Source organism: Amblyomma americanum, chromosome 10, assembly GCF_052857255.1.
Source record: "Amblyomma americanum isolate KBUSLIRL-KWMA chromosome 10, ASM5285725v1, whole genome shotgun sequence".
Taxonomy (NCBI): Eukaryota; Metazoa; Arthropoda; class Arachnida; order Ixodida; family Ixodidae; genus Amblyomma; species Amblyomma americanum.
Window position 1 is genome coordinate 98989025 of NC_135506.1, and position 22520 is coordinate 99011544.

General features: G+C 44.3%; 1 protein-coding gene across 2 annotated transcripts in view; it reads right to left on the reverse strand.

The window, feature by feature from the left end:
* Nucleotides 1–426: 426 nt before the first annotated feature.
* Nucleotides 427–22520, reverse strand: part of Pxn (Peroxidasin) — a 57557-nt gene continuing 35463 nt past the window's right edge. For both annotated transcript variants that reach the window (XM_077642091.1, XM_077642090.1), the window contains 6 exons: nucleotides 21533–21792; nucleotides 20617–20899; nucleotides 13987–14176; nucleotides 9856–9973; nucleotides 7196–7407; nucleotides 427–1554 (listed from right to left, as the gene is read on the reverse strand). In XM_077642091.1, the coding sequence (XP_077498217.1) occupies nucleotides 1469–1554; nucleotides 7196–7407; nucleotides 9856–9973; nucleotides 13987–14176; nucleotides 20617–20899; nucleotides 21533–21792 (1149 nt within the window). In that variant the 3' untranslated portion in view covers nucleotides 427–1468. The remainder of the gene's footprint in view (nucleotides 1555–7195; nucleotides 7408–9855; nucleotides 9974–13986; nucleotides 14177–20616; nucleotides 20900–21532; nucleotides 21793–22520) is intronic.

Here is a 22520-nt window from a genome sequence, read left to right on the forward strand (position 1 = left end):
AGCTGCCCGCACGCTGCTTTATCGCTTTGTTTGCTATGCAAGACGGGACCAGATTATCTCGATTGATCGCATTCAGGCAGAGCTGATTCTACGTCGTTCCAGAATGTTCTAGTAACTTCGCATGCTGAATCTCGAAAATTCACTATCAGCTTTAAATTGAGAACGTTTGACAGCGGCGGGCATTCTGTTCGACGACCGCCGCCTACGCTTGTCGCTACGCCGCCGCCGAGTCATTCAGTCCATTGTGCGCAAGTCAGCCCAAATTAAGAGTTTTGTTTAGACACGATTTTCGCAGCCTTTATGCTCTCCGGACTGCAGTCACCACTTCGTGACAATATAAATCATGCATTAATTTGCCTTGAGGATTCATTTGAAAAAGCAAAGCTGTTTGCGAATGCTGGGCCCTGTAAGTAAGAGATAGTAGGCTGTTGTCTTAGAAAGAGTTTTATTGAAGCTATCAACAAATGCACCAACGCGCAAACGCAAGGACTTGCCACTTGCGGAAGTCGGTGGTGCAAAAAGTAACAAACACTGCGCATACATTAGAGTTGCAACGATGGCGAGGTGGTCTGAAATGGCAGTGCTATGCAAAAACACATAAAATAACACCACCTAAAACTCTCAAATTGGTAAAACGTCCGCTACAACAGTGCGCAGAACAAGCAAAACAAACAAAGAGCAACTGTATATACACAACATATACAAGCGATCGGAGCGAGTACATTAGCTCCGAGTACATTAAAGTGGAAGGCAACAGTCCAGAACCCTCAATATAAAGTGGAAGGCAACAGTCCAGGACCCTCAATATACTTCCATAATGTTGATTAACGGTAATATCGCTGATAATTTTATTACTGTTTTGTACATAAGAGCAAATGGAAATTTACAAAATGAGCAGAATTCTAGCTTTGTCTTGTTTCAGCCGCTAAACAAGTTTCTCTCGCTGATGAATTTTGTATCCTTTCGGTGAAATCCTCTATAAGCTTCAGTTTTACTCTCTCCCTTATTATTCACTTATTGGCCAACCAATATCGAACAGTTCCATAACACTGCGAAAGTTAAGCAGTTGAGGACACAAAAGTGATTACAAATAGAGGCTAACACGTTATTCGTTCGAACCACTGGTGAAAGTAAAGGCGGATGCATTTCTGTAAGTGCTTGTAGTTGAGATTAAATACAATAAGTCAGTAAGCATAAAATTAACCTTAACAGCATGCATAATTTGTTTGTAGTAGGGCGCTTGACATACTTCTAGTCAAGTACGCCCACTTGGAAACTCCTTTAGTTTATTAAAGACTTATTATAAGGTTTAGATAAAATACAGATATGAGCTATATAGCATTAAGCAGCGAGAGTCAAACGGCACTGAGTGTTTGGATCGATGAATATTGTTCTTGGGTTACGCCTGGTGGGTGGTATCCAAAGCAGGCAGTGTTTAGATGGCGACTGGCGTCAGACCTTATGTCCTCTACTGTCCGTTTCCGCGACGAACTTTGGTTGCTGAGCGAAGCCCCTTCGACGCCGGCTTGGTGCGAACATCCGGACACTTGGGGTCTGAATGAGAAAAAAATGGCGGTGGTTTAGCTCTGGTTAAACCTGGAGGGATGCTATAGCTACAGCCGGCCGAGTGGAATTCGGTCACGTGACCAACAACGTGATCAGCCACGGCGCCGCGCCACACGCAGCTGCTGCGCATCACGTGACCAACCACGTGACAGCGTGGCGGTGCAGCCACAGCCACGGCGCCACCACGCCGAAGGCTCGGAATGCTACCGTAATGTAGCTATCGCTACAAAACGAATCGGAGGTAAAAACAGGGTGTGTAAGCGGCTTGAAATCAACAGAGAAAGCTGCGTTCAGAGTCCGAACCCACGGGCTATCGTAAGAACTTGCTGCGAAGTTTGTACGGTAATGTGTTATTTGCATTTCCGTTGCAGGCGCCCACTGGCATGACCACTTTCAGTTATCCGGTACGTGCATATTGCGTCCGATCGCCTATGCCGGTTGGCTGGAAAATTAGACGTCAACAATCCATGTTGTCCAACTATGAGGCTGCAAGACCGACTAACCGTTCTTCAGAGAACCGTGCTCACCTGTGAGACATTTAAATTCATTCATTCATTCATTCATTCATTCATTCATTCATTCATTCATTCATTCATTCATTCATTCATTATACACTGCGCTGCAGGCCCTTCTAGAATCCAGGCCGGAGTTGTTAAAAATAGGTAGACAACGAAACACAAGGAAAGCACTTAGAAAATAGCTGAAGCATGTAGCCAGCGGTAGGCAAATTCTCAAGCTTCGACTACCTTAAACAGGTGGAATAAAGGAGTCAGTCTTTGGTCGCGGATGGCTGGTAAGGTTCACATGCGAATCAGGCGGCAACTTATGTCGCTAAGGTGCGCGTTATGCATTCATAGTTAGCACCGATTTCACAGCGGCCGCAATCATTGGGATCAGAAAGCGAGGCAGAAACCTCGGCGCTTTCCTAATCCGCTTATCGTCCATTTCGCTTGCACTGTAGGAGCTAGTCTCAGTACCCAAAGATGGCGCCTGTGACGTCACCTCAACATTATCTATGCCTCTGTGCCAAGTGAAAAGTTCTTTCGGAAAGGCTGCTTGAAGTCTCTCTCTTACCTGCACTTTATTCCGTTTTTGGGCATCTGGAAGCTCTTATAAGCCAGGTCTTTAGGGCTTCACATTTGTAACGCAGAGCACGAGTCAACAAGCGCTTGTGGTGAACTCTTCTGTCCATGCGTTAGCATACATTAGCATGTCAGTTATCTCTTCGTCGTCAGCCATCATATCTCTTTCCCTTCCTTGGGAGCATAGCAGCTGGCCAGATGGTCCCACCTCTAACCGGCCTGTTCGCCTTTTATTTGTGATTAAATGCTTCCTCTTGCCGAATGCTCAGGTTTCAGTGAACGTTGCATGCTGCCTGGCGCACCTGACATCGAATGCTCAGCTTTCGACGTCGGGTGCGCCAGGCAGCATGCAACGTACAGTCGTTTCTACCTTTTTAATCGCAAAGACACCTTTCTCATACGTCCACGCGGCTTTGGTGTGTGTCTGCGGCCCATTCGTACCCCTTGGAACAGTGGCGCTAGCCGGCTCCTTGTTTGATGATGATAATGATCTTCATGCCGTAATTAATAATGCGTTCGGTATTCCATCACTCGTCACAGCACTGCAAAAAATTGTAACCTAGCTAGCTTCAGTGGCACTGAATAAACCGGCCAATAAAAATGATGCTCCCCTTCTCTCCTGTCTACTGATACATGCAGATAGCCATACAAAAAATAAAGAAAACATTTCGAGACGGTACCCCCCTCGGGCAATGAGAAGGCTCGCCCAGATTTTCCGCTTCACATCATAGGGAGGGGGGGGGGGGGGCAAGAACGCACTGTGAGTTGTCGACCTAATTGGCTCCGAGCGAGCAGCATTTAAAATATTTCTTTGTTTAATTACAGGGTGTTAACAAAGTTTTTAAATTTCACTCAAATGCTCACAATGATCACCTCTACAGACATGTTCCCTTACAATATGACTATCAAAACCATTTCAGGATCCCTTCATACCGTTTTTCCTTGTTTGCTGGAAATCTTGATTTGCAGTTGCGATGTGCGTGAGATACACAAAAAACATCCGATCACAAGACACTCATTCAATGCGAATATATTTTCTATTTTTCTATTCCCTCGTTATGTGCAGTTATGTTAGGTGCAACTGGGAGCATTATTTTAAAATTAATTCAAACAAAAGTTCAGCTTGAATGCCACGCTTACCATGCTGAAGAAGGTGCTAAACAATAAAGCAGTCATTATATAAGTGTTAGCCTCGATGTCATGGCAATTGGAAACGCTCGCATAGTTCATGGAACATTTCTTTGGCTACGCCACGGAGACATTTAAAAGAAGTTACAACTTTCTCACCGCTATCGTTGCACATAAAATGGAATCTCACAAAATTCCACATTAAAAGCAAGTGTTGCAAGTCAGCTTGCCAGCGAAGAAATGCTTTCCCATCATCACTGGGAAAATAACAACGAGGTGTTTGACTATCAATAAAATGCAGTAGACAGAAGGGCAGTGCACCTTACGAGGAATGGTATACGTGCTCTGGCTCAAGGTATGCAATGACATAGTCTTTTATGCCATCGGCTAAGAGCCACATTTTTATGTGGCTGGTGAAGGTCAAGTTCATGTGTTCGCCGTATGCGCATACGAAAGGGAATCCGGAAACGTCCAAAGAAAACATGGCCCAAGCTGTGCTTCTTTTTCCCCCTTTTGGTGCTCTAATTATACCGCTTATAAGGCAGTTTGCTGGTATGCCATTCTCATGATTATGGCGCCGCGCCAGGAAAAGGAAAAAGCCAAAATTGACGCTAAAACACCAGCTATTTGGACACGAGGCGGCGTGTTCTGAGAGACGCAGCCTGGAAGTTCCTGGACAGAGGGCAGCGATGCGTTCAGCGTGCTCTTATGAGCGATTCAGAGGACTTTTCTGCACTAGTGAAGGAACAAAAAGGAGCAAATTTTGCACGACGCTGTGGGAAGACAGCCACCTTTTGCCTTTCAATGGGAACAGTATGAAGGAGAAAAAAAAAGGACTACATGCTTTGCATTTTGTGTATTTAATTCGCATCCGCTCTACTCGGGCGCCACAGTGTGACAAGAACGCCGGAGGTGGAGGCTCGAAGAAACGCTTCCGCTAGCGCAATTAGAGACGTGCTTTTCTTCTCCATTCTTCTTCCTCCTATAACGCGTAGGGGGAGCGCGGGAAACAGGAACTGAGATGCGAATTTTTATGCTGCTCATGTTCTTTCATAGAGCGAGAAAAGAAAGAGAAGTTATTTCCTTCTTTCGCGAGGCCTTCTTTCTTTTTCCCACACGTGATCTTCTATTACCCACTCACACGAGGAGAGACGAATTACCAGGCTTTGTCTGATCCGGCACGCGGAAAATCAGAACAGGTTCCGACAACACGCATAGTCATATGATCATGATACTATGATCGCAGGATTAAAAGACTAGATTTGAGAGTCTTACTATAGCGGACCCATGGCCCTGGACAATACGCGTTGAAAAACAATTTTCGAGGAGGGAGTAAGGTCAGATTTATTCCTAAAAACTCCACGGACTGTAGTGGAGGCGCAAACTGCGGCAAGATGCCTGATGGGCAAGAAATCATTAAAATAAATATTTTTTTTTCATGGTCTATAACGTCCCAAAGCGACTCGGGCTATGGGTGACGCTGGAGGGGGATCTTCAAAGTGCACTGACATCGCAAAGCACACGGCGCTCGAGCATTTGGCATGCCTCCATTGAAATGCAACCACCGCGGCCGGAATCGAACCCGTGTCTTTAGGATCACCAACCGAGCGTCATAACTACAGTGCCCCCGCGGCGGTTCAGTAGAATAAATATTGAGGGATAATGGGAGGGCAGGAAAGAGGGTACGAAGTGCAGCGTAGAGGAATGCAAATATTCTTGTAGCGTAACATGACAAATTTTCTTTTAAACTACAGGTCAGTATCTAAACCAAATGAGGGCACTGCCAGCAAGCGTGTTAAGACGAATAGACTATCCAGAATAAAAAAAACAAAACAGAAGCGTAATGAAATAGCTGCGATCGGCACCCACGAAGTGCATAAATGCATCACGCCCTTCAATAAATGTTGACAACGGAGTCGAAGCGGAATCTGTTGCGAAAGTAGTTCATTACATTAGGTGCCGTTAAAGGACTATAGACACCTAATTTTAATGCGTGTTTTCTTCTGTCAAATGATGCGTTAGACATTAGAATACATAGATGACTGGATCGTATTTTCCTACAACCGCTAAATAATTTATAATTTAATTCCTTCTCTCATGTTGTTTTCGTTTCATCGACAAAACGACGACTGGGACTTCAATTTTATGTTTTGGTCACGTGATCTACTACAAAAACTAATATATTCGCTGTTTTCTAATTTTAGTTCACTAAGACATTTAGCTCAGCCGCTTCCAGGACCTGGAGTGACAAGAAATGACCTGTCAACGATTATATTCCAGATTTATTTTACAGTTACAGGATCACGTGACCTAAATATCAAATTGACGTCATGGTCGTCGTTCAATCGATGAAATCGAAACCGGGACAGCGTAAAGAAGAAATTCAATTTTAAACTATTTAGCGGCCGTACATGAATACCTCAGGGTTCTCCATGTATGCGAATGTCTAACGCATCGCTTGAAAGAAGAAAACATGCAACCAAAATTTGGTGTCCGTAGTCCTTTAAATTTACGAGCTCATGTGACGCTGCCTAAGAACCGATGATTTTTGACGGTAAGGTGCTGCGGCGAATATTCTATTCCCCTTCGCCGCTGCTCGCTAATTTGAAAAATGAAGTAAAGCATGGACCGCGATTCATTTTGAACAGGTCGTATTGCGCAGCAATAAGCTACAAAAGTAATAGTGCGAAAAAGCAGTTAAAAAACATTAATCTGTGGCTGTGAAGTGTTTGTCGTCAACTATGATAATTTATGGGCTATAGTACGCACCCGATGTTTATAACACGTAAAGTTCCAGTCTAAATGAAAGCGAAAATTTACTAGATTGTTCGTACCCTGAACCTAGTCAGCAGTGGCCATAAGGGAAGAATTGTGGCATAAAATGTTTTTTGCGTGCGTTTATTCCGTTTGATAATTTTTTTTATGTGTATTATAGTGTACGAACGCATAAAGAAAAGAAACTGTCGCTATCACTCTTTCCTTTCAGCAAAAAATGCCAAATACCTGATTTCCTCGTCTATACCGGTCAGTTCTGCGGCTGCACGGCTTGCGTTCAGCTACGTGCTCTATTTTCACTGTAGGGGGTAGCCCCGCGAGCGACACCTTTGATTTCGAGACAGTGCGTGTTGCCAATGAACTGGGTGGTTTCAACGCAATCACAGAACAAGTGCAAACGCAAAAAAAAGGAAATTGCGAAAATTGCGAGAGCGGCTCACCTTTCTGCGGAAGCGTGTGTCAACAGAATATGCATCGTTGGTTATCTCCAAACAACAATATTTTTGATTAAAACAAGAGCTGTTTATCCGACCACATGTGCCCTTTGCATATAACGCTGTCCTTTTCGGCGTGTGGTCAGGTGGTCTGCTGTTTACCTCGCTCGATTCCCGATCGGTTTTTCTGCCGTTGCCTTCCATACTGACCTGGCGTGCGCTCCCTCCAGGCTTCGAGGTTCAGAGCCGGTATCTCTGCGCAGTGGACAACGCCACCCTGTTGGCGCTCGGGCAGAGTAAACACGTCGCGTGTGACGTGCGTGATGTCATCGCCGTTCTCACAGAGCACCCGGGCCAGCGAGGACCGCTTCAGTTCCTCTCGTTGCTCAGTGGTGAAGGTGCCTTCGTTCAGGTACCAGAGTCTGTGCACGATACAGGACGCGAAATGTCAGCACAAGTGAATGCTGGTTGACTTTATCACGCCCGTCGTTAGCTACGCGCTGTGTTGTAGAGCTCTAAGAAAAAAATAATTATAAAGCTTCGCTGAGGCAGCAATAAAAACATGACCAGAGAACTCTGGACCAAAGAATTTTTTCAGCGGGATATACTTAATGTGAAACCAGCTTTTTCGCATGTAATAAGGTTGCTTCATATCGATATACCTATCCGCATATCTCAGTTCGGAATGTTTGTAGTTTTCTGCTGTTAATTTAAAAAAACTCGCCTCATTGCTCTTTCATAGAGTTCTTACTATAAAACAGTACTTCACAATATTACACAGTAGCCTCAAAATTATTGTGAAGAGCGTACCCAATTAGTTTTCTAAGGCAGTCTTAACAACTCGGTGTGAGTGCAGGACAAGCATGAAAAGCTAGATTGTGCTACGCATCGCAAGGCTAGGTCATTCCCATCAATATTTTCATAACAGTGTCTTACAATATTACACAGTTGCCTCACAATTAAACGTGACGTCCAAGACAGCTGAAATTGTGTGGTAACGGATTATTTATTGTCCACTTCGCTGGAAGAGTCCTTACAAGCAGTATCCGAGAACAAACGACTGTAATGATACCTCGTAGTAGAGACATTCATGTGTCATTAAACTCTGTAGGTAATCCCTATCGTTAACAATGTAGGGTCTGCTCTTTCCTTCTGACGAGAAAAAAACGTACGGTTAGTGGCAGTGAAAGTTCAGAGACCGGGATGGCTTTAACAGAAGCTATACAGTACTACAGTGTACAGTGATGACAAATATGCGGAGAATTTACACTTTGCTCCAGCTTTTATCCTATCTAGACGATATACGTGCCAGCACACGTAAGCGGGTAGCAAACCCATCTCTCGGAATATAAAAAATTGTTGGCTTTTACACACTTGTTTTGGTTGACCACACTCCAGTGTGAACGGATGAAATGTCACGTCCTGAAATGAGTTCCTTATAATGAAATAAATAAATAAAAAAATGTGATCAGCGTCGGCAGCTCCAGAATTTTGATCATTGTGTCGCGCTACATCTCTGACCGCTTACAGCTACTGCTTGTTCTTTTCATTTTGCAATCCAGCGTTCCAGAACTTATAACATCTCATTTGTGTTATAATGCTGGGGCTAGTGAAAACCAATTAACGGTGCACTATTTCATTCGCGATACGGCTGCCTTGAATTTTGTTGTTAGCCGGTTGCCATGTTATAGTCTGATGTGATGGTGCAAATTGCCACAGACGTACCGGCGGGATTTAATTAGCTCCCTCTGAAGAGGACACAGGAATGGAAATAATGCATTTTGTTAGCAACTACCCGCCTTAGGAACAAGTAAACGGCGACGAATACAAAAAAGAGCCAACGGAATGAGAGTGCCTTGAGTTAACGCTTTGCAAAATATGTCCTTTGGCTAACGGAGTTTAAGTGATGTAGACCTCTAGACGTGTATCACTTACGCTCTAAACAGGAAGGAGTATAAAGAGAGTGGAACTCCTCTAGCCCACTCCCTTTTACAAAAGAGTGCGCTAAAAGACAGCTTACTCTTTTTACTTCTATATAGGCGTATTCGTGTTAAGAGTGCATTCAAAAGGAATCAGAGCTTAAATTCGGCGAAGAACGAAAGCGGTACACATTAAGTAATGTCACCTTAGTTTCATCCTTGGGATCGTTTATTGATATGTTATACATAACTTGCTTGCTGCAAGTTACGTGCTGGGTTGTCTTTAAAACGATTAAAACACTAGGATCATTTCTGCTAATAAAGTGCCGTTTGAAGCAAACGTTAGGCAAGAAGAGAGATGAAAAAAAGAGCAATTTATTTAAAGAACGAAGATAAAGCTCTGAGCATATCATGCGCCTGATTGACCGGGACGAGCGGGTGAAGTAACGAAATGATTGTTTTTGTCATGAATTTGTGAGACGTAAGCAGCAGGCACGTGGACGGCAAGGTGAGATTATTTTTGTACGTATTTGGCAAAGCGTTCAGTCTCTTTTGCATGGATATAAACTTTGGTTTGGGTTAGTTGGTGGCGTGTTTATCTTCTCGCTTTCCAGTTTTTTAGTTGCTTTTTGAGTGCATTTGAGTTTTTTTCTCTGCTTTACGAATACTACTTGCGCAACCTGCAGCTTACGTCCCCTGCCACTGTTCAAACGAAAATAACTGGACACTTAAAGGTAGTTTTGCGCCGAAAAACAGCCCAAAAGCATCGAACACCAAACCTTTTTAACGGATCAGTGGTGTGGCTGGTGGCCATCTTAACAACCAGTTGCACGCATCTAAAGCAGAACACATGCAGAATATTCTACACTAAGCGCTGAGGGCATTTGTAAATTGTGTGGCGAAGTTCGAGTCGTATATTTCTGCGTCCAAACTCTAGGTATTTATACTTACCGGTCACCGTCACGAAGCCGTGCGAACTGTAGACTTAGCAGGCATGTCAGCGTCGGTCCCACCTTGGAACCAGGCAGTGGTTCCTCACTGATAGCGCCTACCCAAATGTCGATGTTGTCTGTGGAAACGGTAAAGACGACACATGGGGCCAATTGTGGCTGTACAGAGGTATTAAGGCTAAAGCGTTTATAGGCTCATGACTCACCAGCAGGGATGTTCGCAGAAAAGTGTCACACTATAGCTGTCAATCAAACTGATGACGTCATCAGTGGTGTAGTATGCCGTAGGTATATATATAGTGCCCTAACGGCAGCTAGTTAATGACTGATTAATCAAACAGTAATTAATCACTTAGTAATAATTAATTAGCCAATTGAGAGTTTGTTTGATTGGTTATTTTTAACTAGTAAATTAGTATTACTTACCACAAAAATTGGAATGTTTTTAAGAAAGTATTAGAAAATTATTACTCCTGTTATCAATATTTTGAGCATATCATGGGACGAGATATCCACCTATCCAGTACCATATTTCAAAAGTGGCGCTTTTTGGATATTATGTCATTTTTTGGGCGGAATCGTATAATGAAGGCCATTATACGTATTATATATTTTACGATTTTCTGATCATACAAGCATATAATCGTACTTTATAACAGAAATTTTGGCCACCTTGATTTGCTTTAGAATCTTTTTTTCGACCCTTGAAATGCCCCCATAAGAATTTCGTGACACCATTTGTCTCACATTTTGCTTTTTATTTTAGACTTCCTCCCTCTCTTCTTTTCCCGCCTTGCCTTTTATAAATCCCCTTTTCAAACAAACTGACCTGCGAGGAACTTTAAGCACACTGGCAAAACTTTCCCCTTTTCAATACAAAACCCTTCTGTGTCTCTCTTTAGGAACGAAGGACTGCATGAGCCTAAGATTAAAAAAAAAAGTTATTTAAACAGCATGCTGCTGACCGAAAGATTTGCAACGGTATTTGTACCGCACAGAAATACGTTTTACATCTGACGTTTGAATCAGGCGGCGTAAGCTGGCTTGCATTTCAATCTTATAAAAATATCGAATACTAGCTTAGCAAAAAAGTTTTGTAAACTGATTGGGACTCAAGGAAATACCTCGAACTCGCCTTATCCCACTAGGACGTCACTCTCCTTTTATTATACCCTCTTCTTGGTTGTCACCGTATGCTGAGCCATAATCTCTCCATCATCAACCAAATTACGTCAGTCACAGAACAAATGTTTCTCCATATGTTCAGGCTGTAAAGCTGCCCTGCTGCAGCCGAGGCCATCGATAGCAATAAGAAACTTCCTGTACCTGACTTTCAGCCACCCACGGTTAAGCTGTCTTTCATCTGAAGCCCCAAAAGAATATCGCTTATCTGCTCGCTGCATTAGAGACCCTGCCTAAAGCTCTTTTCTTTTTTAATTCCAGCTAGGACATTATTACCTAGAGTTTGTTCTCTCACCTGCCCGATTATACCTTTCTGTGGTTTGGCCTTACTTTCGTTTCAAAGTATGACTTTCCTGTCCCGAGTTTAGGAAGGAACACGCAGAGTATTTTCTGTAAAATCCAGAAAAGCTTAATTTTTTACGTTTTTTTCGCTGCATAAAGTTAAATGACGCAGTTCATAATTTCAAAATCTTCTTCTCTAGACAAAAAAAAAGTAGAATTAGGAACAAAAGGCACAGGCTACCAAGAATGTACAACTACAGCAGCCCTTCACCTAATTCTGCCTTGTCTGTGTTGTATCTTTATTATACAGTCCCCGTTTTTTAAATCAAGAAAATAGAGAACTAAAAAGACCTAACTCCCGCCAGCACTTCCATGATTAAGGTTTAACGACTCAAGTTCGACTGTATCTCGTTGGCGCGCAACGAAATTTGCCATTCTTATATTTCCCATCAAGCGATTCGGCTAGTCGCGTTAAACTTCCCTTTTTCTGAACAACTGGTAGGAACTGCAGGCACCACTTTCCTAAATGCGCAAAACGTGCACTTTGCTCTTACAGAAAAGGACCTTCTTTAGGATTTACCGCTTCCCCGGAAACGATGTGGTTACTGATAAAGGATAACATATTGCCTTCATTTCCTTAAAAGCACACAGACACAGTTCCCTTGGCATTCGCCGTTGAGTAGGAGTACGTGAGCTTGATTCCAACCCTACCGGCGCATTTCCATTGAGGTGGAATGCAAACATGCCAGTGTGCTGAGATTTCAGTTCACGTTGCAGTGCGCAGGTGGCCGAAATTAATCGGAGGTCCTACACTGCGGTGGTCCTCGTAACAAAGAGCTCTCTTTCTGCGTGTAAAAGAAACTAACAACGAAAAGCACTTTCTTAAAACAATACAAATCTCTCCCATGCTGTGGGAGCATCGGAATGAACAGATTTCAGGTACATATTTCACTTTTGATTGCTATAGCCTGCAGGAGTCGTATCTTGCATGAACTGTTTTTACATTCATATTTGTGTTTGGTTACAGAAGGACTATTAAGAAGCTTTGCGCCTTAGAAAGAGTTCATGAAATTTAAAGTTTCGTACACTCTCTAAATAAACCTAATTTGACATAACGGCACCCTTTTTTCAGAACTGGCTGTTCCTTTGCTTCTACTGGAACGAGTGCGCATAATGAAATGAATGGGGGTAAAAGGAAACATTACGACAACTTCTAAAGAGAGAAATTGGGCTCCACTTAGTCCTTTCACAACGGCGAGGTCTCCTTGCGAATTGCACTTAAAACACTTATAGGAACACTGACGAGAACTGCATCCAATTATTTTTATCAGTAAATATTGATTCTCTCGCTCGTTCTGGGTATGTTAAAGTGCTCTGAAACACTTTCTAAGCAGAGAACATCAACTCACTCAATCACTACATTGTGTTGTCATGAACACCTGAGCCAAATAATGCACTTCTACACGCAGCAGAGGATCCACAATCGCGCTAAAGTTGGCGAGCCCTTCCCGGTGACTTTTCATGTTCGCACCCTCCTCCGTCAAAGGTTCCAGCGTAAGCTGGTCAAGAGATGGCTATTGGTTAGATTTTTTCATACGTCAGGCCGCTACCATGACTGCGGCCAGTCTGGCTCGCTGCTCCGGCGGGTCAGGAAGCTTCGCCCCCGGGGTAATTCCCGCGCGCGTTGGCTGTGGGGCCGCTGGAGCAGCGCTGAACTTTCAGCATTCAAAAAGTGACCAGAGGAGAGGAAGAGGGGCGTAAACTCTGAGATCCAGTTTTTAACCACCGCCGCGGTGGCTCAGTGGTTAGTGCGCTCGACTACTGATCCGGAGTTCCCGGGTTCGAACCCGACCGCGGCGGCTGCGTTTTTATGGAGGGAAAACGCTAAGGCGCCCGTGTGCTGTGCGATGTCAGTGCACGTTAAAGATCCCCGGGTGGTCGAAATTATTCCGGAGCCCTCCACTACAGCACCTCCTTCTTCCTTTCTTCTTTCCCTCCCTCCCTTATCCCTTCCCATACGGCGCGGTTCAGGTGTCCAACGATATATGAGACAGATACTGCGCCATTTCCTTTCCCCAAAAACCAATTATTATTGTTAACCACAGACAACACACCTTCTACAAAGGGCAGTAAAAATTTCGTGCTGGAGGATATTCGTGAAGCGGCATCTTTTACCATCCCAAGCATAAATCGCACAGGCACGTAGCCAGAAATTTTTTTTTCGGAAGGAGCCCGAGGCAGTTGTATAGGGCGCGAAGCCGGGGGGGGGGGGGGGGGGGGGCAGATCTCATGCTTTACAAGAACACTGCTTCCTGGGGGGGGGGGTGGGGTGTTGAGCACGATTTCGGGGGGGGGGGGTCGCCTCAGGCCCCCCTTGGATACGTTCCTGATACAGCAAATTTATTGAGAGCCCCTTTCAGGGCCCCTTTAACGTTTCTGCGGCAGCAAAAGAAAAAAAATTACCCCAGAAAATTTAATTAAGAGTTGTTCCCGCCCTCAAACTGAAACTTGTAAAGCTAAGTAATGCCATTAATTGATAGGAAGTCCGTCCGTGGGAGTCCTCTGTGCCGTTCCGGCACACAGAGGTCGACACCATCGCCGGGCACAGTTACATTACGAAACAGCGATATGCATAGCTTACGTCCAGAGTGCAAGAACCACTACTCACCTGGTGTCTTGTAGAGGCGCTTAAGCTTCTCCCTGAGCTGCGCACTGGTGATTTCATGGCGCAGGTCTTCGAAGCTCTGGGCCCTTGAGAGGTTGCAGAACTGGCGCCAGCTGTTGTATCCAGGCATGCCGTGGTCCCGACCACGCTGGATGTTGAACGAGGCCAGGTCTTGGGCAACCACCAGGGCGGGCTAAAGTAAATAAAGACACGTTTAAAATTAATGACTCTTTACCCCAAGAAATAGTCAGACTGTGGCGCCTGCCTCAAGAGGCGAAAATTTGTCTATGATTTTAGCCGCACGACTTCGCAAATGAGCGGAATGTTTCTTACACACAACGTAGATGGTGATTTTTGAAGTTGGCGCGCAGTTTATGTGTAAATATTTATGCGAAAATAGCACAGACGGCTTGAACGGAGATTAGCAGTGTTCCTTTTTTTCTTGATACTATAGTTCACGCCTTCGCCCTTTGATAAATAATTTTGTTCCTAATCCTGGCGCCAGGAACAATAAAAGTCTATGTCTTGATGCTTTTTATTTTCATACCCAACAATTCTAGACAATAGCATTTTTGAGCGGGAACAGTTTATGAAAGCAATTTTTTTATAATGCAAGATTTCAATATAGCAATCAAAATATCCGCTGATCACGCGATGGCATTCTTTTATTTTTTCTCTTAAGGTTTTTGCTATCATCTAAAGCGTTTCCTATTCTATGTCAGTCTTAACTGTTCGATGCGATCAATGGAAACAATTTAAACGAAAGATTTTGCTACATATCAGGAGAATGGACCATTACCTTCAATATTTGCTTAACAGTATCTTATAATTTTCCAGTTTTCAAAATATTGGTCAGCGAATGTTCTACATGTTCCTAAAATAAGAACTCGGATCTAATAAGCCTGCAGCAAAAAGTCAGTTTTTCGCCAAAGTGATTCACAATTCTGAAAGTGCGAAAATATTTGTAGCACGACAACATAAAACCTTAATTCTAACAGGATTCTGGTGTGGGCTAGTTGGTTCATACTTTCTAAGAAACAGTTTGACACAGCGCAGCGGAACGAGGACAAGATAGAAGAAACACGAAGAAACACGACGCAATTATCTGGGGACGGGTGTTTGGGGGAAGGTCAGCAGTATTTATGGTGTCTGTTGGCAGCCTTGCGAGTCGTCATCATCAGACTGACTACACCCACTGCACGGCAAAAGCCTCTCCTATGGCTCTCCATTTAAACCTGTCCTTTGCCAGCTACACCCACCCTGTGCCTGGAAACTTCCTAATCTCATCCGTCCACCTAACCTTCTGCCGCCCCCTGCTACGCTTGCCTTCTCTTAGAATCCCCTCCGTTACCTTTAAGGACCAGCGGTTATCTTGCCTTCGCAGTACATGCCCTGCCCAAGCCCATTTCTTCCTCTTGATTTCGACTAGGATGTCATTAACACGCCTTCGTTCTCTCACCCAATCTGCCCGCTTCCGGTCTCTTAACGTTACACCTATCATTTTCCTTTCCATGGCTCGCTGTGCTGTCCTTAACTTAAGCTGAACCCTTTTCACCAGCCTCCACGTTTCTACCCCGTAGGTGAGTACCGGTAAGACACAGCTGTTGTACTCTGTGCTCTTGAGGGATATTGGCAACCTGCCATTCATGATCTGATAGAACTTGCCATATGCGCTCCAACCCTTTTTTATCCTTCTAGTTATTTCCCTCTCATGATCCGGATAAGCTGTCACTATCTGCCTTTAGTAGACGTATTCCCTTACCGCCTGCAGCTTCTCTCTACCAATTGTGAACTGCTGTTCTCTTGCGAGACTGTTGAACGTTACTTTGATTTCCAACATGATAATTTTTAGATCCACCGTTCTGCTCTGCCTGTCCAACTCACTTAATATGCTTTGCAGTTCATCTCCTGAGTGACTTAGCAAGGCAATGTCATCAGCGAATAGGAGATTACGTCGTGGTGTACTAAACCTGGAAAGCTGTTGGGCTCCGCTCTGTGTACCTAATATTCCGATGGTACATGCATTATATGCGCTGCGTTGAAATTCAAGATGTTTCTAGGAAGACGGTAAAGCTTTCTTTCTTATATCGCTGTCTGGTGTAACGCTGTCTGGCTGCCTGGCCTATCACAGACAACAATATGCCGCAGTCATTCGCTGACCCTCCCATTTCAGGAGATATAATGAGACACACTGGAGCGGAGCAGACCGGGATTGGAAGTTTCATAACTGAGAGGTGCTGATCCAACGTACATCACATCATTCGTTGCTGCGTTAGAGCTGTCATTACGCTAGACTGATTAGCTCCGACTTTACAGCTGCATATGCCCCTGTTATGTTTTGCTGCTACGCAAACACTGCAGAAGAAATAACTGCGATCACTCGCTGCTTGGTCCGTCGTGATCTATGCACGCAAAAAGTGTGTAAGGAAGAACTCGTGGCACGCGATAATAGCATTAAATAGATAAGAAAATGCTCTGACATTTTTGGAAACATCGAAACCGCTAAACGGCTCATCTCTTGGCGGTCCAAACATGTAGCTATCAAGTGAATTGTGTTCCACAGCTCCCATGGGCCGCCCGTGCCTGCAGGCAGGAAAAATAAAACCAGCTTTTACATTGCAGTGGTGTTTCTGCAATGTTTGCCGAAAACTGTGAGATAAGCGCTGTTTGCATGGTGGTTAATTAACTCGCTCGACACAGCAGTGGTAGTCAGAGGTATTAATTATAAGACAAAGGACGTAAAATTGTGTTTGGTCGTATGAGAAACAGCCCCAGTCCGAACGCAGATTTTGACAAGACCGTTTCGTATGCAGCTTGAGCACAGGCGTCGCTGAGGGAGAGGTCACTGGTGCCCCGATAAAGACCGTATTATAAGGTTCCTTGCGATCTTGTAATACTGTCACCGTGTCACTCACTGGCTTGAAAACCACCGGTATTCAAGGTAGTGCTGTTTCATGGAAACGTCACTCTTTAAGGATTTACCGGCTTTTGTACTTCTAGAATCCCCGCTTTTGCAATGTGGCCGATTCCTGCATGACGTTGCAGGCACCTTGTAGTAATATCGTTCACTTTTTCCCTGAGCAGGCCAACCACCTGCATTTTTATTGGCTGTGGTACTCGAGGATAAAGATCTGGCGGTGCACTTCAGGCTTTCACTGGCGCTGATACGCAAACAAAACGACCACTTCACTTTCTTCACCCGTTTTCTTGTATTCCGTTGATGATTTCGGGGCCAACTTACATGGAATAATATCTGGTTCTACGATGCTCGTTCTGCAAACCGAGGGACCAGCGCATTCGTCTTATTTTGTATTTCGTCTCCATGCATGGTTTAGAAAATATGAAGGATTAGTTCATCAAGGAACTTTACCTTAAACGTTCTGGCGTAGCCATCCAGTGGCATGCAGTACCCTCATCCGAGTATTACTTCCTCACATTGCCAGGTGGCAGTAGAGCATAACCTTAGTAGAGCTAAGAAGCGTTGAGCATCGTAAAGGGTACAATAGGAAACCAAGCACTGAAAGGTGATTTGAAAAAAAAAGCAGCACCAGGGCTTAATTTTAGAAGTGTGCCTAGAGGTAAACCATTCAGCTTGATGCAGATCAGGATTAGCTGCTCATGGCAAAACCACAAATGAGGCAGTACAGAGAGTAATGGGCTGGGCAACTTTTGAATCGCGGGAAGCACGGTCAAATGTATGGAGAACGCCTGAGGAAACTGGACGGAAAGAGACGCGCACCTAAAATACTTAAGTATATAATGACTAGGAAACTAAACATTAAAAATTCAGAAACCCTAAAACGGGGAAATAAAAAGAGTTAAACGCCGGGTAAAATAGGCACGGAATGAGAGGAGGATTAACTGATCAGAAATATGCGCAGCCTGGACCTACATACAGAATGAAAAAAAAAATCAGGAATGAATCGTTCTATGATAATTCAAGAGGAGGTTCCCTGCTCTTTGAAGTGAGATCAGAATCTCTCACAACTCGAAGCTACATGATATTTAGCCAGAATGATAACGTATATCCTGTGTGTGATAAACCTTTTGAAACATGCAAATATTTTGCAAGAATGTGGCTGTATCGATGCTGATGTTGATGCAAGCACAATCATTATTATTGAAGCCCTGGTTAAGAGATAACAAGGCTAATGTGAAGGAAACTATGGCAGGCGTCAGTAAAATGCGGATGGAAGATTGGGGGCTTCAAAGCAGTGCGTACAAGACAAGACCAGAATTCCAAACCTAGATAGCGTCGAAGTCACAATAATTTATTTTTGTTTTTGAAGAATGCATTTTTGGACTGTACCGGGAAATACGACATTTTTGTTTCATGAATATAAAGAAAAAAAGATCGTCATATCACGCACCACCAACCTGTTTCAAAGAGGACGCTCCTGAGATGCATCCATTTATTTATTCGGATTAGGGGAACTGCAAGGGGTTTTGGTTTGTTTAAGAAGCAAACATATCAATATAAAATATTTCAAACTGCTGGTATTAGTGGCGCGAATCGCCGCATGACCTATGAGAGAAGTCGCAGTAGAGAGATCCGGATTAATTTGGACCACTTAGGGCTCTGTAAAACGCCTTTAAACGTCCCTGCAGCGGGATTTATCCGGGTAGTCCTGATCAGTAAAAAAAAAATATCAATATGCGTTATACAAACTTCCTTTTACGTTGTTGGCAATCGCATAGCGGCGAATCACACGAATTACTATTGGCGGATTGCTGTAAATTGCATTGTCAGTGTATAAACTGTGTAAATATATCATTGTCAGCCGTCCGCCGTCCATAGTCGGAAAATGCAAGTTATAGTAATAAGCTGTCAAGCGCAACCTGTGTGATCCATCTCAAAGAGCATGCTAAAAATACAATGGAAAGTTTACATAACACGCATTTGAATCGATGCCGAAATCGACGTCGCATGCAAATAGGTTCCACCTTCTAGAGGAAAATGGAGAAAAAACTCTTAAAACACATTTGGAAAAAGCCACGAAGTTTGTTTGATATTTGTAAACGTCTGGCTCTCGTGATGGCATGTGACGTGAAAGACACATGAGGAAGACATATATGCTAAACACAACACCGAGCGTAATCAGCTATCAAGTTTGATCGACACTGTTCTCACGCTGAACTCATTTGAGCCACTTTAGAGCCACTGGCTGACCATTTCCACCTACCGGAGGCTAAGGAAAACGTCGATTGAATATAGTTTTGCGCTGCCTTTTGGGGCGCCTTTTGGTTCGCGAAGGTCATAATGGTTGAGCTAAATGGAGAACTTCATTGAGCCTTGCTTTGGGCGTTGGTTTGTGTGGTGTACTGATAGCGCATGCGCATGTTTTAAACACTGCATTTTTCATGTATCGCTTATCAGTCACGCAAGCAGCCGTCGGCACATCAGATGATCATCGGCCTATAAAAAAGGCACTGCATCAATAAACGTGGTTCTGTTCCAGCCTGGCGTGCGAACGATACACAACTGTTTGGTAACTTGGTGCGCCAGTGAAAATACCTTAAAGCAGGGTTTAAACATTTAACGAGAGCGTCATGAAATAGGTCCTTTTTATTTTTAATCTGTACTCTACAACACCAGCTCTGAATGCTATCAGACGGCCGACTAGAAGTTGCAGAGCGACTGCACATACACCCCCATCCGACCTCCTAATTGCCCAAAAGCGGCCGGGTGCCACCCTCTCAAGCAATAAAAGATTCATTCATTCATTCATTCATTCATTCATTCATTCATTCATTCATTCATTCATTCATTCATTCATTCATTCATTCATTCATTCAATCTGTACGCTTTAAACCAACCGTAAGCACGGGATGGCTTCAGCGCTGTTATGAGCGCTGTAGAGCGCACCTTACCTTGACTATCAAGACCGGATGTTAACGCCAATAGAAATGTACAGCACTTTGACGCTCCTTGGAGCAGAACACTGTAAATCTCATTGGTAGGTTCCCGAGTGGTAACCTCCGAGTGTTAATTTTGTTAGCTTAGAACCACTTGCAGATAGAAGAAAGAAAGCCCGTCTCAATTTCCTTGATGCATTATACTTTTCTCGACTTGGTATTCGACCCGGAAATCACATCGCTAGAGATTCTAGTCGAGCCTCGCGCCACAAGCATACCCTTAGCCTGGAACCTATTTTTGCACGCACAAATACGTACAAGTTTTCTTTCTTTCCAAGAACAGTTTCTGAATGGAATTCCCTACCACAGACCTCTCCGTTGCTTGCTAATCATTCTTGGTATTTTCACTGCTGTATTGTAACTGCATTTTAATGTGTGTCTGCATTGTATATTTTGTGGCATATATATTGTTCGGTACTTGCTTTTCTTTCCCCTGTATGTATTTCCCTCTCCTGCTTGGACATACAGCATGTCCGCAGTATTCAATAAATAAATAAAAATAACTCACTAATTTCGAACTACCAGTTCATTCAAGCGGCCGGGCTTTAGTCTAGTCTGAGGTAGATTTATAATCCACCCTTTACTGCTAGTTACGTAGTTCGAATTAACGGATTTCGAACTTAGTATCATTCGAACAAAGTTTCTGTTTCCTAAGAGTTGAAATTATCGAGAATCAATCGGTACAAATGGACCGTTTTTGTGCACCCACATGCCTACCTCGAACAAGTGGTCGGTGAGCTCGGAGTTGAGCAGCTGGTCAGCTTTGCGCAACTTGGCGGGCGCGATGAGCAGGCCTCTCATGAGCGGGTCGATGCCACCCTCCCTGAGCATCAGGTGGGGCGCGAAAAACGCCTTGCGCAGAGGGACGGGTCCCTCCCTTACAGGCCGCCAGTCTGCGCCCAGACGAAGCAGCACGGGGTTGATCAGGAAGTGGCCGAAACGCATGGCGGCCGTCGCGAACACGTTCACCACGGAGGGGTTCAGCCGGGGGTTGTAGCCCCTGCGTAAGGAGCGAAGAAATGCCCTAAATACGCAAGTTGATGCTTTGCACAAATGTCGGGGTGTTCCGAACAATACTGCAATGTGTGGAGTGCCTTCCAGATTTTTACAGTAAATATCCTCTCCCACTCCAGCCTCCTATTTACGAGGCTGACATGATGATGACGCTCCTGTCCCTGCTCTCCAGCTGGCTGCTCACTCGTTCACTTGCTTACTGACAAGATTTTCGCCTAGGAAATGTACAGCTTAGCATTAGTTTAAATCCTCAAGGCAGTGTCTTTAGCGCACGTACGTCCTCCGTTGACATCCTTTATTTTTCAACTGACCTTTTTAAACTTCCTCTTTACTACCTTTCTCACCCAGTGAAGAGTAGCAAATAGGAACCTTTGTTCTTCTGGTTAACCTCCCCGGCTTCCTTTCACTGCCTGTGTCGTTCTGTAGATCCCAGTTTAAAAGGTTTGCACCATTCTTCCTGTAACGAAAGCCAGCTTTCATGGCTAGGGTCAAATCCGTGACGTAAAGCGTAAAAGGCCCTAGCAACCATTCTAGAGAATTCTACGCTGAAAAAAGGGTAGCTTCGTGAAGACCAATTTCGTTCCCAGCTTAGCAGCGGTGCAGCAGGAGAGGCGCTCACTGGTATGGTCCCATCGCCGCCATCCCCAGCGGGCCGAGTATCTTGGGCAGCCAGTGCTCGAAGGTGATGTGCTGCATCTCCGCGCCCACGATCTTGCGTGTCTCCTGGTACAGCCTCTCGCCGTCCCAATGCGGGTTGAGCTCACTGAGTGCCTCGGCCAGTCGGTTGTGCTCACGGAACCACAGCGTGTGCATGGCCAGCAGGCCAAGCTGCTCGTTGGCGCGGACGTCGCCCGATAGGAAGCAGTCCACGTCGTTGATCTGCGGACACCGTTGAAAGAAGTCGGCGCTTTCGCAGCGTTCGTACTCCCAGCGCCCTGCTTTGATTTATTTCTGTCGTAAGCACGATTTATCAAGAGACTCAATGTATCGCTCCCCAGGGATACGAGCAGGAGGCAAAGCGAAGTGTTACCTTTTTGTCGGGTGGCCGAAGCAAGTCGAGGCCTAGTCTAAGGACGCCAACCGGAAGTGGAGCACACGTCTAATAAAATTTTACAAATGTACTTATTTTACTTTTTTATGCTTATGCCTTGATCACTAGAGCGTGAGTAAGGGCTGAAAGAAAGGCTTACTAGATCACCTATGTCCTTTAATTTACGGGCGTAAAGGGTTTTCCTTTAATTTTTTAAAAATTTTAACCTTTCATTATAAAGCACACAGAAACCACTCTGAATGATCACTAAGTTAATAGGTATAAGTGAGTCATTTAAAGGGCTCACTTTGCAGCACCCGCCATATAAGAAGAAAAAAACCGGAGTTTAGTTCGGCAAATGGCATCAGAAGTCGAAATAAGGAACGATGTTATAAATAAAAAAAGGATTGACGACAGCATCAACAAAAAACGAGGAATTCATGAAAACACCGAGTGCAAAATCTCTCGCGCATATTTTCACTTCCAACACTGCACGAAGATCTATGTATTTCCCAAACCCTCGCCTGGAGCGTCTGGCTAAACTTCGTGGAGTTTAAAAAGCAGCGAGCTCTAGCCG